This window comes from Pezoporus wallicus, unplaced genomic scaffold, assembly GCF_028554395.1.
Source record: "Pezoporus wallicus isolate ANWC-B61680 ecotype Strahan unplaced genomic scaffold, APGP_CSIRO_Pwel_v1 scaffold_8769, whole genome shotgun sequence".
In the NCBI taxonomy this organism is placed as follows: Eukaryota; Metazoa; Chordata; class Aves; order Psittaciformes; family Psittacidae; genus Pezoporus; species Pezoporus wallicus.
In genome coordinates, this window is record NW_026642673.1 from 385383 (window position 1) to 401449 (window position 16067).

At 50.3% G+C, this 16067-nt stretch overlaps 1 protein-coding gene across 1 annotated transcript; it reads right to left on the bottom strand.

Moving 5' to 3' along the window:
* Positions 1-3322: 3322 nt before the first annotated feature.
* ANKK1 (ankyrin repeat and kinase domain containing 1) lies at positions 3323-10898 on the bottom strand. Its single transcript, XM_057431951.1, has 8 exons — positions 10472-10898; positions 8219-8513; positions 7651-7802; positions 6787-6836; positions 6534-6689; positions 6162-6280; positions 5531-5576; positions 3323-5163 (listed from the first exon to the last, which is right to left on the bottom strand). The coding sequence occupies exons 1-8, from the start codon at positions 10657-10659 to the stop codon at positions 3815-3817; spliced, it is 2355 nt and encodes a 784-aa protein (XP_057287934.1). The 5' UTR covers positions 10660-10898; the 3' UTR covers positions 3323-3814.
* Between the last annotated feature and the right edge of the window lie 5169 nt (positions 10899-16067).

Consider the following 16067-nt stretch of genomic DNA (forward strand, 5'->3'; position numbering starts at 1 on the left):
ACATCTGCCTTTGTTCCTGTCTGACAAGCAGCTGCGGAGACACTGACACAAGTAAAGCCAGAAGTGTTGCAAAAGCGCAGCCCTCAATGCTGAGTCCAGATTCCTGAAGACCTGTGCAACCCATTTCCTACATTTCAGCTACAGGGTTTCCAGAGCTGAACATAAACACCAAAAAGAAAAACCAAACCATCCTTCAGGAATAATTAAATCTTTAATGCCTGTCACTGCTCAGCATTTATAAAAGGTTCTGGTATCCTAAACACTTCAGCTTCACTTTGAGAAGAGGGAGAGGCAAGGAAAGATCACATGCCATTAGTTGATTTAAAGGTTGAACATAAAAAAGCCTACTGATACTCAAAAAACAATCCTTAATTTTCCGTATGATATCAGCGAGTTCCCCAACTGCTTTTCTATTACTCTACTCATCTACCACAAACACCATCACATGTAGGGACGCAGAGAGACCAGTAAAGAAGTGCATATGCTTGGATAAGGCACAGGGAAGTGAGATATGCTACTTTTAATTGTCATGTTTCTACAACTCGCTTGAAAGTGACAACTGTGATCAACACAGACAAGCTGGGAAACATGCACTGTGCACACCAGTAAGAAGTCAATCTTTCATGCCTCACTTCTCCCCCGGCTCCCATCTGGAAATTATGGGGAGTAAAGCGAACATAAACCATTCCTGTCACAAATTTGAGATCACACATTTAAAACAAACAAACAAACCCCAAACCACAAAACTCCTCCTGACCCTTACATCAGTTACTGCTGGGGTGTTGGGTTGTTACTTGGGCTGTTGGATTTTCTTATTTAAGACACTACTGGTACAGGGAGACCAGTATTCCTGCTGCCAGTCACATCCATCACATTGCAGGATTTCAAGCATCACTGCTAAGAAAAACATCTTCAAAGCGATATTGGAGTAAAAGTGTCACACCAAGGGAGAGCTACCTGTCTATGCCTCATACTTCTTTAATGTCATGCCTTTGACAGCTTAACAACAGCTGAACAGCTTTGGTCTCAGTCCAAGATTTCCAGGCTGTGTGAGTATGAGAAGAAATGACACTTTAGTTAGAGGCAAAGCTTCCAATTTCCTACAAATACTCATCTCTTTGAAGCTAAGCATGAGGAGCGCTGGTTCTGCAGCCCATGGCTCACAGCAGTGGCTGCATGGGTTTGAGTCTTGCCCTTCCCACTCCTGGTTCTAATGAGGCCTTTCCACCCCACATAGGAGGTACCAGCAGCAGCAGGTCGAGTTTAGGATCATCTTAATCTTTAACACAAAGCAAAACAAGCCTCACACGCCAGTGTTTCTCTGTAACTTGTTCCTTCTCTCCTTCGCCCCTGAATCCAGGTATGTGTTTTCTCCTGTTTGCCAATGCAATATAGTTAGACTTCCACATCACAACGTAGCTTAAGTCTCAGAGCATTTTAAACCTGATGCTCTGCTCTATCCTGATCAAGCAGCTACCAGCTTTTCCTTGACAATAAGCATTTTTCAGGGATCAAGCCTAGGAAAAGCCACTAAGCAGAACCTCCTCATACTAAATCGGTTCTAGTTGCTGGCCACAGCTGAAAAGGAACTCCCTTTTGTACTCCATTTACCCTTGTTCACATGAGGTAAAGAACCAGTGCGACATTTCTGAATGGCTAAAGCACTCAAGGAGACATTGGAATACCAGCAGAGCAAACAAGAACAGTTACTGATGTTCAGCAACAGGAGACACTCTTTAGAACAGTTATATTTCTTATCAGCCCAAGCACAGCTACAGGAGCTTCAACTGCTCTCTGTTCAGACCTAGTAAGCCTATTTGTCTGGAGCTCACCAGTCTCTCACTGTAGGAAGCAAATTACATGCATGCATCATTGCTTTGGCTTGCTTGCTGGGACCTGAAATTCACTGCATGCATGAGTAGACTTCTGTTTCTTCATCGACAAAGGATAAAAAGCAACACTTGCTAAAGCAATGACTCCCAGCTAATAACGTCCATCAGGAAAGACACATCTTCCCCCCTGCAGAGCTCTGGATTATTCGCTTACAGCACAGCACCATTTCAGTTAGGATGATGAAAAAAAGGCACATTCTGGAAGCACTCAGCAAATCACAGTAGGAATGTAACAGGCTGCACAAAAGTGCTACTTACTGGAACAAAACAATCAAATCCATGAAGACTGTATGTTCTCCAGAAAAGTAGTCAAGCTCTAGAACATCTTCCTGATGGAGACCCAGAATTACTTCCCAGCACAGACATGACTTAAACCTTGACCTGAAAATAGCCCATTCTTCTGTGTATCAACTGTTAAGTAATGACTTCTCTGGGGCTAGAAAGTCTCCTTTGCTCTCCAGCCAACAGACTGAGTAACCTATGCTACTACCTAACTTACTGCTGAGCAATTTTCCTGATTCTTCACTCCTAATAAACCATCACAAATAGGACCAGAGACAAAAATAGGATGCATTCCTCACAAAACCTGTTCTATTCATCCACAGCAACATACACAGAAGAATATTTTCAGCAGGAAAAGACTGAATTTAAGGCATTTATTTCCACACACCTTTAGTGCTGTCTTCCAGGAAACCCCCATCTCACAGCAGACTACAGGAAAGCTCTTCGGGATTAGCCTTTAATCTAATCTCTACAGCTGACTTTTATAACCCCCACCCATCCATTTCCTCAGACTAATTACCTGCCAATGTTCCCAGCTGTTCACTGCTCTTAAAAAACCCACAAAGTTAAACACCCCCAAAACAACCCAAACCCAAACAAACGTCCTACAAAAAAAAACACCCCAAAAACAACCAGAAAAAAAAAAAAAACCCCACAAAAAAAAAAAAAAAAAAAAAAAAAAACAAAAGCCCCCAAACCCCCCAAAATATAAACCAAACCCCCACATGGGTAGGAGGATTTGGGAAACTGCTTTTCTGAGTAGGAGCTATTTCGAGCAGTCTATGGAACTCCCACAGCAGCATTTTGTTGTTAATACTGGAGGTTATTGGTAGCCCTCATGGCAGGGAAAAGGATTCAGAACTGAATCCATGTTTTGGATTATCCTTAGAGCCGCCTTTCTAATGACAGCCTCAAGTGTTTAAAGTCTCAAGCGTGAAGGCGGTCAGTAATAGGAATTCTTAGGAAACAAGCTCTTGGCTCTTTTCCTCTGAAGGGATGGAGTGGTATTATTCTGGAATTTCCATTCATTTAAATACATCCATTTAAATACACTCTACTAGTGATTTTTCTTCCTTCCTTGTTTTATTTTGTCTTTCAGAAACAAGATGTCAGAAAACCTGACACGGTGCTGTACCATATGCTGTCTATTTCCAGCAGCAGGTGAGAATCTCATGATTGAATTCCTACCTGTGCCAAGGCCATTTTACACCAATTTGCTCTGTAGGAAAACATAGAATAAAAGCAATAAAATCTGTGGAAGACTTGTATGTATGGATTGCTGTGCACAGTTTCAGCATTGCCCATGTGAAAAAGGAGTACATATAGCAATTTCCATCTCTGCACAGTATTAAAACAGAAAAGCACTGCCTAAAGCCATCATCACCAAGCCCAAATATTCTAGAAGCTTGGTCAGATTCTGGAAAATAATTTGTCAGCTCATTTCTGCAGACCCATTTTCTTTTATTCTTTTAGTGTTCATGATCATAAACTTTCCATTAAAAAAACTAAAAAAAAAAAGGAAACAAAAGAGGAAGGCAAAAAAGTATTTTCCTGTAATCACCAAGTGACAAGATATGATAGTTTAAATCATAGCAATTGATATTGGAAACTTCAAGTCATAAATGCCAGACTTGATGCATCTACAAATCTGTCCTTCCTGAAACAATTTTGGGTCTTGAAATCTTAGCATAATTCACCAGAGTCCTATTCCCTGATTTATTCATCAATGACTCCTTGCCTTGAAGCAGCGTAATGATGTTTTCTCTCTGATGCCTAACTGCCAACTGGAGGGCTGTACAACCAGTGATATCTTCCACGTCAAGCAGAGCACCGGCCTTAATCAAGGTCTTTATAATGGCCATATTGCCCTTGAGAACAGCAAGGTGCAAGGGTGTCCAACCCACTTTGTTCTTAGCATTAACATCTGCCTTGCACTCCAGAAGATTGATGACAGTCAAAAAGGAGCCCCTCTGGACTGCAAAATGGAGGGGGGTCCACTCTGACTTCTCAGCAATGTTGGGATCTGCCCCACATCTCAATAGCTCACAGACTACTGGCTCATCACTGTAGCGAGTGGCCAAGTGAAGCGGCGTCCAGTCCATGCTTCCTTTGGCATTCAGTTTGGCGTGGCTATCCTTTAGCAGGTGGATGATTTCAATGTGTCCTTTGAAAGAAGCCAGGTGCAGGGGAGTCCAGCCTTTGTCTGTCCTTAGCTCCACATTAGCTCCGTATTTGATGAGTTTCTCACAGATGAGATACTTCCCCCTCACCACAGCCAGGTGCAGGGCACTGTAATGATTTTGATCCAGGCTGTTGACAGAGGTCCCATTCTTCAGCAAATAGTGGACTACCCTGAATTTCCCTCTCTCCACAGCAACGTGAAGCGGGGTTCTATGGTTCTTCTGCTTCTTCTCCAGGTCTGCTCCTTGACTGGCCAGCAGTTTCACCAAGCTGAAATGTCCAAAGCAAGCTGCCACATGGAGGGCAGTTTTGCCATCAGCCTCCTGGGTGTTGGAGTCAGCCTGGCGAGACAGCAGTACTCGGGCCACATTCTCAAAGTTGTTCTGTGATGCCAAGTGCAGAGGGGTCCATCCATCGTGCTCTTGAGCATTTACCTGCGCCTGGTGGTCCAACAAGAGGCGTACAATTCTGTCGTCCCCATTCTGAGCAGCAAAGTGAAGAGGTGTCCAACCATCTTCATCAGGCATATTGATGTCTGCACCGTGCTCTATTAGAATTGAGCAGATCTCTGGCAACCTCTTCTGAACAGCCATAATGAGTGGGGTGTAGCCGCAGACCACCCGGCTGTTCACATTGGCTTTACAGCTCAGGAGAAACTTCACCTTTTCCACATTTTCCTGGATCACCATGAGGTGAAGTAGTGTGAGGCCATTTTCATTGACTCTGCAGATTTCCTCAGACAGGATGTCCTCTGGGCTTTCAATCTCACTGTAAGAAGGTGGGATATGGACCTCCTGATTGTCAGTGTCTAGGGGGAGGGGAAACAAAACAGGAGAAAGAGAGTAAGACCAAGTGAAATAGCTTGGTGTGCACACAATGGGAGGGAGAGCATGTGAGTCTTCATAGTATGAAATGAAATAAAAGTCATTTTAGAGATAGAGAATATGAAATGAGGCAAGATTGCTACATGCAGTGTCTCAGAAAGCAGCGAGACATTTGGCTTCTCCGTCATGGGAACTATATCTGCTGGTTTGTGTATAGTTCATTTTCCTTATCTTAAAAAGAAAGGTAACTCACATAGGAAACTTCCCTTAGTCACATCCTTATCACTGGAGGGTGACAAAATAGGCTTCACCTGCTTTATTTTTGAACTATAAAGGAAGTCTCATACATACCTCCACTCCTGGTGTCTTGGGGGAAGGTGAATTCTTCTTTGTCACTCTCATTTTCATGAAGGAGAAAAGAAAAAGCCATAAACCAAAGCTGTTTATTTGCATTCTACAATGTTTGAACATAGTTCTTCTTTGCTCCTGCTCTAGAATTTTGTATTATCATTCCAGGGGTTTTATCCAATGCCGTTATCACATCCAAAACTCAGCACAGCAAATCATGACACTAACAGGAATGTGGGAGCCTGAAAATCATCACTGGATATCAATGAGGTTTTCCTCTTACTTATTTGCTCCCAAACATACATATATTCTACATCCTCACTGCAGCGTGTGCACACAACATCATCCAAGTTAGTCATTTTCTTTGTTGCACAGAAACCACCCCACCTCCTCAACCCTCTATACTCTGGCATCTTGTCCCTTGCTGACTATACAACCAGGCAAAACCTCAAAACAGCAGTAGTTCACACCTGCTACTTCACTCTGTGTGCCTAGAAGTCAGCTGCATAATTACACTCTAGTAGCTGGGTTAAAATAGTTCCTATCCTGAAACCTGATTTTTTTGTCTTAGCCAGAGAAACACAGGGGAGAACTCAGCGGCATTTCCTGAGTGGCACAGGGAAGCCTTCCTTACCTGCTGGTTCCTGGAGATGGCAGGCTTGTGGGACATCTTCCTAACAAGGCGCTCGTTCTCTGGATCTACTACAAGGCTTTGTATCAATGACAGCAGCATGTCTGTTTCTACAGGGATATCTACCAGAGCAGAAACACTGTTAATTGTGCAGACTACCCAGATATTCAGATCCCAGTCAGGACCCAAGGCTGTGGAAGTCTTCCACATAGCCTCCACATGGGGAGGAAGGAGAGAAAGAGGATGTGTTGACAGCAAATAGGTACCAAGGATTTCCAAGACCACAGGCAATTTAACTGCCACAGAGTTATATGGGAGTTTATCCCCCACTTGTTAATCCATGCAGCTGAGCCCTGGCTAACATACATCACCTACCTGTAAAGCTTGGCCTTTGCTTAGGGTCTTGGTCCCAACACCTCTTCATCAAGTCAACCATCTGCTGGCATTCCCCTGGCCAGTCATCGCTGATGGGCTCTAGGCAGGGCCTCTTCCCTGCTGCAACCTTTACTATAATGGCCATCATGTTGGCTCCTGTAAAAGAGCAACGTGCACTGGGCTTTTTCTCTGTGAAGATGGTTGTAATAAACATTTAATAAGTGCAGAGCATGTAAGAAGTGTTCATATTTACCTGCATAAGGTTTCTTCTGCATAAGAACCTCCCAAATGACAATTCCAAAGCTGCAGGCAATGAGAGATGATGAGCAGTAGCTCCCATATGTACACAAATATAAAGTTCACTTTTTATTTTTATCTTCCTGAGAAATGGGAAAACTAGGAAACTTCTGGATGGAAGAATTTCATCCCCACACCAAAAGAACTTATGAATCATTACATACATCTCCGATGCCCCAGCAAAAGTGTTGGTGTAGTGGAGGAGTGACTTAGAGCATTTCCTGTGAAAGTCAGGCTCCTGAAGCCTTTTTTTCCACTGTACCACGGGTGTTTGAGCTCTTGACTAATGCAAGTTCATGTGTCCACACAAACCCTCCTTTGTTTCTTGTCTTGGGTTACAGTGTAGTGTAGTGACTAAGGAGCTGATGAATTTCCAGAACACAGATATGCATAAATACGTGGAAGTGGGCTGCAAAACACTTTGGCCCAAAGGAGAAAAGTAAACTTGAAATCTTTTCTGCACCTGTTACTGACCAAAATGAAGCTGAATACCAAAGTGGACAAGCAATATCACACTTCTTTTAAAAGCAAAAGTAATCTGAGCAGCCACTACTGTTTGTTCTGTGCTCTAATCTTACTCCTTTTCCATAGAAACTTCTACAACCTAACAGGGTATGATGATTTCATTCCTCCTCACTCTCCACCACTGAGGCTGGAGTGCCACATGGCACTCCCAGTGTGTTCCCTACCAAGGACATGATGCAAAGCAGAGAGCCAAGATATGAGCAAACAAAATGAGGCAATGTGCCAATCTCTCTTGCTCTGTGTAAGAGTTAGGTGCCAACCCTGGGTGACCTCTGAACAGCGAGGCAGCCCTTACCTGTATACATCATATTTGATTCCTGGTGGCTTGCTGTTCTGGAGGAACATTTCGGGGGGGATGTAGCTCAAAGTGCCTCTCAAAGCAGAGCTTTCAATATATTGCATTCGGCTCGACTGCTCCATCCATTTTGATAGCCCAAAGTCTGAGATCTGCAAGCAGATAAAAAATGAGAGCCTTCCCTCTAATGCTCACAGTCTCATACTCCTTGTATTAGCTGATGTATACCTCCATCCTTTGTGATCAGGGATTTGAGGAGCTACCTAGCAGCTGAAACTTACTAAACCCTTATAAAACTGGAATCAGCCCTTTCCTCTGAGTGCAGCAGATCACCATTCCCTCCTCAGTTGGAGCTTTAAGTTCCCAGTTCTGGCACAGGCTGTCTGTATGGTCTTGAGAATACTCTGTAATTTGTTTACCAGCTACTTCTTATAAGCCCCACTGGTCAATCTTTCATTGAGCATTCCTGAAGAACCTAACTTAGCAAGATTCTGGACTCATTTGTCAAAAATAACCTTTCTATTATTTGAGAGATAACCTGTCCCTACAAACACAGCATAGGTCATACCTTGACGTGCATATTCCCATCTAGGAGAATATTCCCTGGTTTTAGATCTAAGTGCAGCAAAGGAGGCGTCATGCTATGCAGGAAATTCATAGCCAAGCCCATCTCATGAATAACCCGGAATTTGAGCTGCCACGACATTTTGTGAGTGGGAAGAATCTTCTCCAAGGACCCTCTTGCCATATATTCCATCACTATCCCTAAGGGGCTCCTGCAAACCCCATAGATAGTGACAATGTGCTGGAATTTTATCTTCTCCATCTTTGTTGCCTCTTCCATTAGACAGTTCATACTGGTCCTGGAAAAGTAAAAAATAGGTTTAAAAAAAGTGGTACTAAGAAATGGTATCAGTGCATTCACAGGCTAAGTTGCTGTACAGTAGTTTATGATATCCAGTCTTTCCAAACAACCCTGCCTACCCCAAAAAGGTTCATTCCTATTTTCCCCTTGAATTGGTGATTATGCAATCACATAATGATCTTTTGCAGACTAAAATCTAACATAAAAGGGTGTTACGACTTTTCAGAACGAGCCAAGGACTGCTGGGGCAACTTCACTCACTGGGCTCCTAGAGAAAGACCACAACTTCCATGTTAGTCCAGCTCCTGGAAGACCTTCAGTGACCACAGAAAGCCTTATCCGCTGCAGTGAAATTCCCAAGTGATGCTTCCCTGAAAGCATGATGTCAGGAGCAAGCACAGCACAGTGACCCGTGCCTTTTCCATACACCACACGTCTACAAGGTAGCTGCGGTGATAGCCTGCACACTACTTGCAGGCAGCCAGGATTCAATGACACACTAACCTGCTGAGCTTGAATATATAGAGGCTTGCACAGCCAGAGGGCATGCCCTGGCCATTCCTATTCCTATGCCCACCTGCAGCTTTCTGTCTGTGAGCATGATCAATCTGGTCCCAGAGGGAGTCTAAACGTGTTTGTCCATCATTGCCAGCCTTGGCAGGCTTGCTTCACTAAATCTTTACATTCCCCAACCTGCTGAACAAGTTGCAGTGCCCAGAGCGTGCTGACAGCAGCCAAGCAGTAAAGTGCCAGAATTCATTCAAAAAGCACACCATGGGAACGCATCTGAGCCTGCAACAACATTACACCAGGCTCCTAATAGCTTTAAACATAGTTCAGTTAAGCAAATCCTTCTGCCAGACTTCCTCTAGCAGGCTCCCCATGGTAAGATGTATACCTCTGTAGGGAGGAAGCTCAGGTATTGTCTTTCCCACTGTGGGAGAAGGGTTTAACACAAGAGACAGTTGCAAGTCTCCCAGCCCAGGAAAAGGGTGGGTGTGGAGGAAGAAGTACCAAAACACATTGCTTTTACAAGCCCACAGAGAGGAGTGCTAGGCACTTTTAAAAGCTCCTCTGAAACCTTTTCCCCCTTTGCCCCTCTTCCCAGACAACTGTGCTGCTGTGCCTTGTTTTGTCTTCCAAACCACTGAGTGGTCTGGGAGCTTTCAGTCTTCATTCTGGGTCTTGTACTTAGTGCTGATGGAGAAACCGGAACCTTTCTGTAATGCACTTGAGACAGCTCGTGACAGATTCATACACCATGCACTCAAAGATGCTCTCTGTGGGTATGTGTGCATTGGGCAAACCATGCACTGTAGGTCTGCCTCTCTCAAATGTGGAAAACTTCTAAAGCCAACAGAAACAGGTGCTGAGAAATCCACCCAGATGCACAGGACAACAGGACTAATGCTGGCCCTTTGTACAAGAAAAGAAGGATATGGACAGATGAGAGACAGAGCAAAAAGTAAACTGAAGGTGCAGGTGCACCACCAGGAGAAAGAGCATGTCTGGATGGTAAGGCAAGTGAGGGAGCTCATCAAACTCAACTGGAAATTCTCTGTCCCTCAGCTTTAGATCTTGTTATTTTTATGACTAATTTAGCTTGATAGATACCCATTCGTCCCTATGTCCAGCAAAAGCTTCAAATAAGTTATCAGGCTGCTTTTAGCCACATGCCCATGTTAAGTTTAAAATGCCTACTTCAGCCTCCAGATTTCGTTGCTCTGAATAAGTGCTCCTTTCCCACTTGAACATGCACATACACACGTAAGAGAAAGACAGAAACAAATTACTAGATCACCAGTGTTTTTTCCACTCCCTTTGGCCACCAAAAGTTTGACTTCCCAGGGAGAAGCAGCCATGCGAAGATTCCCTTCAAAGCTTTAGCACCAAAACACCGTGTATGGCTCTAACAGACAGTTTGAGCTGCTGAGCTAGAAGAGACCGCACAGTTACCTCTCCACGCCGGAGTCCTGCAGCAGGTACGGAGAGCATTTCAGGGCATAAACTGTTCTCCACTTCTTGTGCTTGACTTGGTACACGTGCCCAAAGCCTCCGCTGGCCACTTTAACCCAGTCTTCTTCAAAATCCGCCTTGTTAAAGACAGTTAAGCTGCCCAGTTGCCGGTCTTTCTCTGGAGTCATGGCAGAAAAGGCAGCCTGGCTGTCTGCCTCCTGCTAAGCAGGATCAGAGAAGAATGAAGGAGCTCTTCCTACTTCTGACTTGCAGAGGGAGGTAGGGAGTTACCTGAGATGAGCCATGTTACCTACTGCCAAGAGGCGGATCCTAAGCGTCGCTCCCATTTGGTATGCAGAGGAGCACCATTGCTTAGTTCCAGGCACTCAGCCAGGCTGCTGCGCAGAGCTTGGCCAGCCTGGGTGTATGTCTAGGTTTCCATAAGGCTACCCTTCTCCCTCCGACTGAGCACCGCATGGGCAAGTGCTGAAGGAGTGCAAAGTGGAAAATGGTGCAGTGCAACAACCCTTTAGCATGATGGATGGGATTAGATGGGATTTAGATGGGATCCCTCGCCCGAGGCATCAGTATACACTGGGTGAAAGCAAGGAAGACTGAGAGCTAAAGGGAAGGAAGGTCTTACAGAGAGAGAGAAATCCACAAGGCTCCTGTGCAGCACCGCACAGGTGACCTGGATGAAGAAGAAAAGTGGAAAAAACTCCAGGAAGAGCAGAGAAGTCCCCAGAACTGCATGTGGGGAATGAACGTGAGGAAATAGAGCAAAGATGGTGAGCCAGAGTGGTTTCCTCAGGAATAAATTGTGCATCAATGCCCGTAAGGAGCATGCGAATAAACAAGAGTGTACTGAAGAGCAGGTCTAAGCAGTTTAACCGTGTGACTGCTAGTAACAGCAAACACGCTTTGAGTTCCTTTATGCCTTCACTCCCCAGATGTAAAAAAACATAGTTCAATGACACTCGTCTGGGTCTTGTGCATGTACATCCTTAATGCCTTAGCACAGAAACCAGCTCTGTAGGTAAGTCAAAGTCAGCTACAACGTGGTGCTGGATTCCTTAGCGCTGCTGCAATACAAGTAATGACAGTTAGTGTTTCTGAAGGGCGCTTGCCATCGAGCCTGGACGTGGAATTTTTAGCTGTGTATGAGAGCTGAAGGGATTCTTGGAGGCAGACTGATGCAGGAGGAAGCGCGAGCCGCCTCTGCCTTGCCTTAGACGGGAGGCGCTGCCCATCCCGGCAGCGGCGAGGGAAGGAAACAGCCCCCGAGGATCCCCCGCCCACCCGCAAGGGGGCGCAAGAGCTCGGAGGCCGCGAGGGGGGGGGGGAGCGGGGACACGAGCCGAGCGCGTGCTGCAGCCCCCGAGGTTCCCGCCCGCCCGCGCGGCGGCGGTCACGAGCCAATTGCCTACAACGGGGGCACGCGACGGGCTCGTGCCCCCCTCACCTCAGGGGCGCCTCGCGGGTGGGCGGGAAGAGCGAGGGCGCGCATTTACCTCAGGGGGCTGAGGGGGCGTCTGAGGCAGACGGGAGCGGGACCCGCCGGGGGACGGGACGGGAGCCGGTGCCGCCGGGGAAAGGGTAGTGATCGCCTCGGGATGGGAGGGAATCGGTGCCGTCGTCTTGTGGGGGAGGGTCTGTAATTGCCTCAGGATAGAGGGGAGCCGGTGCCGTCGTCTTGGTGGGGAGGGGTCTGTAATTGCCTCAGGATAGATGGGAGCCGGTGCCGTCGTGTTGGGGGGGAAGGGTCTGTAACTGCCTCAGGATAGATGGGAGCCGGTGCCGTCGTGTTGGGGGGGAATGGTCTGTAATTGCCTCAAGCCGACAGGGAATTGGTGCAGTAGCTGGGGCTGGGGGGGGATCGCTGTTGTCTCCTTGAAGGGGGGGCTCAGTAATTGCCTCAGGGAGGGGGAGAGTCTGTGCCTTCTGGGAAGGGTTTGTAATCGCCTCGGGATGGGAGGGAGCCGGCATCGTCGCCTTGGTGGGGACGGGTCTGTAATTGCCTCAAGGAGGGAGGGAGTTTGTGCTTACGGGGAAGGGACCGTAACCGCTTGGGGAGGGCGGGAAGGAATCGGTGCCGTCGAGGAAGGGTCCGTAATTGCCGCAGGCCGGGAGGGAGCCAGTACCGCCGCCTTAGGGGAAAGGGTTCGTACTTGCCTCAGGGCGGGGGGAAGTCTGTGCCTTCGGGGAAGGATCTGTAATTGCCTCGGGGCGGGAAGGGGTCGGTGCCGTCGCCTTGGTGGGGAAGGGTCCGTAATTGCCTCAAGGAGGGGAGGAGTCTGTGCTTTCAGGGAAGGGTCTGTAATCGCTTGGGGAGGGCGGGAAGGAATCGGTGCCGTCGAGGAAGGGTCCGTAATTGCCTCAGGGCCGGGGGGGGGGGGGGGGGGGGGGGTGAGTCTGTGCCTTCGGGGAAGGATCTGTAATTGCCTCGGGACGGGAAGGGGTTGGTGCCGTCGCCTTGGTGGGGAAGGGTCTGTAATTGCCTCGGGGCGGGTGGGAAGCGGTGTTGTCAGGGAAGGGTCCGCGTCCGCCCCGGCGCGGGCTGGCGGCGGTCGGGTCCCGCCGGCCGGGCTGGGCTGTGCGCCTTCCCGGGAGGCGCGCGCAGGCATCGCTGCAGGGGGTGCAGCAGGACCACGGAGGATCCAGTCTCCGCCTGGAGCGGCCCGGAGCAGCAGAGAGCTCTTCACCCTCGTCCCTGCAGGGAGCCCCGGAGCACCCATCCCGTGAGAGGAGCTGATAGGTGAGCGTTTACCGGGTGGGAGGTGGGGGGGGCGGGGGGCAGAGGGAGGGGAGTCGGGAGTAGGTGTGGGAGGACGGCGGGGCCGGTGGTGCTGGGGACAGTTCCCACGGGGCCGGGCGGGGCTGTGGGGAGCTCCCGGTCCCTTTCGTCCCTGACCGCGCTCTCCTGCCTTCGCACCGGTCTGCGGAGCAGACAGAGGCGGCGTCCGTCGTGTGGCAGTGATAGGCAAGAGCGCCTTCAGCCCAGGACCCTGAAGAGGAGCGGAGAGGGGAAGCCCGGGAGACTGAAGAGGAGCGGAGAGGGGAAGCCCGGGAGACTGAAGAGGAGCGGAGAGGGGAAGCCCGGGAGGCTGAAGAGGAGGAAAGTGAAAGGCACTCTGGGCACAGGGACCTCCTTGTCACGGGGGCTGGGGTCACACAAGGGCGTCAGTGGCACCTTTGGGGTGCCCTGGCTGGCTTTGAGCTGGGTGCCCTCCTTGTCACCAGGGTTGGGGTCTTTGCTTTTGCCATGTTGCTCCGTGGGTGGGTAGCCTTCCCGGAGAGAGGGGCAACCTTGTAAGCAGGGGGAGAGCCACCATCTCCGCAGCCTGGGGTGGGGGGAAGAGGAGCTCCTGAATATGGGGCGTTGTGCTGCAGCCGGGTTAGCCAGCCCGTAACTCGGGCTCCGTGGGGCTTGTTGGGAGTGCTGAGCTGAGGGGGACCGCCCTGTAAGAAGGGCTGTGTGTGGCCCCTCTGCTGGGCGGGAGGTGTAGGGAGGGACCCCTTTAATCAAATGGGTGTTTCTGTCCCTGACCTTTCAGAGGCACGGGGCTGAGATGTGTGGTTGGGCGTGCCCTGCCCTGGGCTTCTTTCTCTCTGCTCTCGGTACCTGGGGCAGTTTAGGAGGGTGGACACTAGTGGGGAAGGTGGGAGGCTGGGGCGAACCTGTCTGGGACCTTCCTCTGAGGTTGATGTCCCTCACTCCCCCGGGCGGGGGACCTGGTTTTTGCTTGAGCCCTCACTTCCTTGGCAGCCGTCCCAGGACAAGAACATTGTGTGGAACGGTGCCAGTGAGCACCACGGGTGAGCTAGACGAGGGGCGGTGGGCTGAACACAAGAGCGCTGCCAACACCTTTGACTGGCGGTGCGCTGCGTGATCTCCCTGTAAACACGGCTGGAGTCTTTGGCCTTTTGCCACGATGCCCCACGGTTTGGCTGCCCAGAGAGCGTGGCAACCCTGTAAGGAGGGTGAGAGCCACCGTCCCCGCACCCGAGGGGGAAATGGAGCTCTCTGGACCCCTAGGCCACCCTGTAAGCAGGGGAGGGCCGTTTCCCTGCCCCAGCAGCTTTCTGCCCGCTGGTGGCCTACCCAGCGTGACCCCCTGTTGTCAGGGCGTGTCACAGCGTTTTCCCCTTGGCGTGTTGAAGCTCTCCGGCTTCCACGCAGCCCCGGGCCCGGTCCGAGGCTCTCCTCTCCTGCTCGCAAGTAGGGTGACTCCCCAGGCATTGGCTGCACGGGGCCCACGCTCCCTTTGTGGAACTTCTTTCCTTGTTTGTGTCTGCGATTGCGTGCGTGTCTTTGCGTGCGTGTGCATGAGCAGGAGAATGAGCTTGTTTAGGCCCTTGTTAAAATAGCTGCAGCGTACTTAGCCTGAACTTCCCGGGAGAGCCGGGCTCTGTGCAGTAACAGGGGGCCCCCTCTGAGTCCGTGAGCGGAGGGACGGTCTGGACTCGCCCCTTCTTTCCAAGGACGGCACCAAGCCGCTTAGTCGTGGTGCGGGCAATGCGACCCGCCTGCAGTCAGGACCTGGGTCTCTGCCTGCGTGGCTGCCTGTCCCGCTGGTGACCCGCCAGCGTGACCCCCTGTTGTCAGGGCGTGTCACAGCATTTGCCCCTTGGCGTGTTGAAGCTCTCGGGCTTCCACGCACAGCCACAATAATCGGTGGAGCCCTCTGTCCCCTGGAGCAGCCCCAGCTCGCTTTAAGCAGGGCTTGGGACGCTGTTTTAGCCAGCCCACAGGAACGAACCCTCCCTCGCCCTTCAGAGGGCGCCGGCCCACCTTTGGCTGGGCTGACCTCCCCCTGCTTGGGGTCGAGGTCGCTCGCTGGGCTCCTGCAGAAGTACAAGATGATGATGGTGACGATGATGATGATGTGCTGCAGCCACGAGGCCCGCCCGTAAGTCGGGCGCAGGTCGGAGCCTCAGGCTCCGTGGGGCTTGTTGGGAGCGCTGAGGTGAGGGGAGCCACCCTGTAAGGAGGGCTGTGAGTGTCCCCTGCTCCCAGTGGGAGTGCTGGGAGGGCCCCCCTGTAAGCAGGCGGGTGTCCCTGGCCCCAACCTTGCAGGGGCAACAATTCGGAATCTGTGTCTTCTCACGCCAGAACTGGAATGGCTTCTAAACCGCCAGGGAACGGCCCTGAGCCAAGTACCTCCCCCACACCCATAAAGACCCTCCCCAAAGCACTAAGGATGCTGTAGTGTGACTGCAGCCCCGGTGACAGGGACCGTCCCTTTGCCCGGAGTGCCTTTCTCTGGGCCCTTCTTCAGCCCGCTGCTTCTCCTCCGGCTCGCTCTTTCCTTGCAGTTCCACACGCGAGGGATGCCTCTGTTTAACCTTCTCCTCCGGGGGCTGCTGCCAAGGAACCGGGGAGCCTCTGCCCACTCCTCCGCCCGGTGGACCAGGGGGCGCCCGCCCCGGAGGAACATCCCTGCTTTTGTTTGTCCAGAGTCCTGGGCCTGAGAGCAGAGACCGAGCGGCCTAGGGCACGGCGAGGAGGGTGGGATGGGAGCAGGTCGAGGGTGGCCAGCGGCGCTTGCCCGCCTCAAACACCACCCCGTTTGCAACCAGCTGCTCGGCGTTAAAG

What these genes read in the sequence shown, in the direction of transcription:
- ANKK1 (XM_057431951.1), bottom strand. Translation starts at nt 10,659, where the DNA reads ATGACTCCAGAGAAAGACCGGCAACTGGGCAGCTTAACTGTCTTTAAC. An exon ending in ATGGGAATATGCACGTCAAG is followed by an intron (nt 7,803 to 8,218) that starts GTATGACCTATG and finishes ATCTGCTTGCAG; the next exon opens with ATCTCAGACTTTGGGCTATC. An exon ending in CCATCTCCAGGAACCAGCAG is followed by an intron (nt 5,577 to 6,161) that starts GTAAGGAAGGCT and finishes CATGAAAATGAG; the next exon opens with AGTGACAAAGAAGAATTCAC.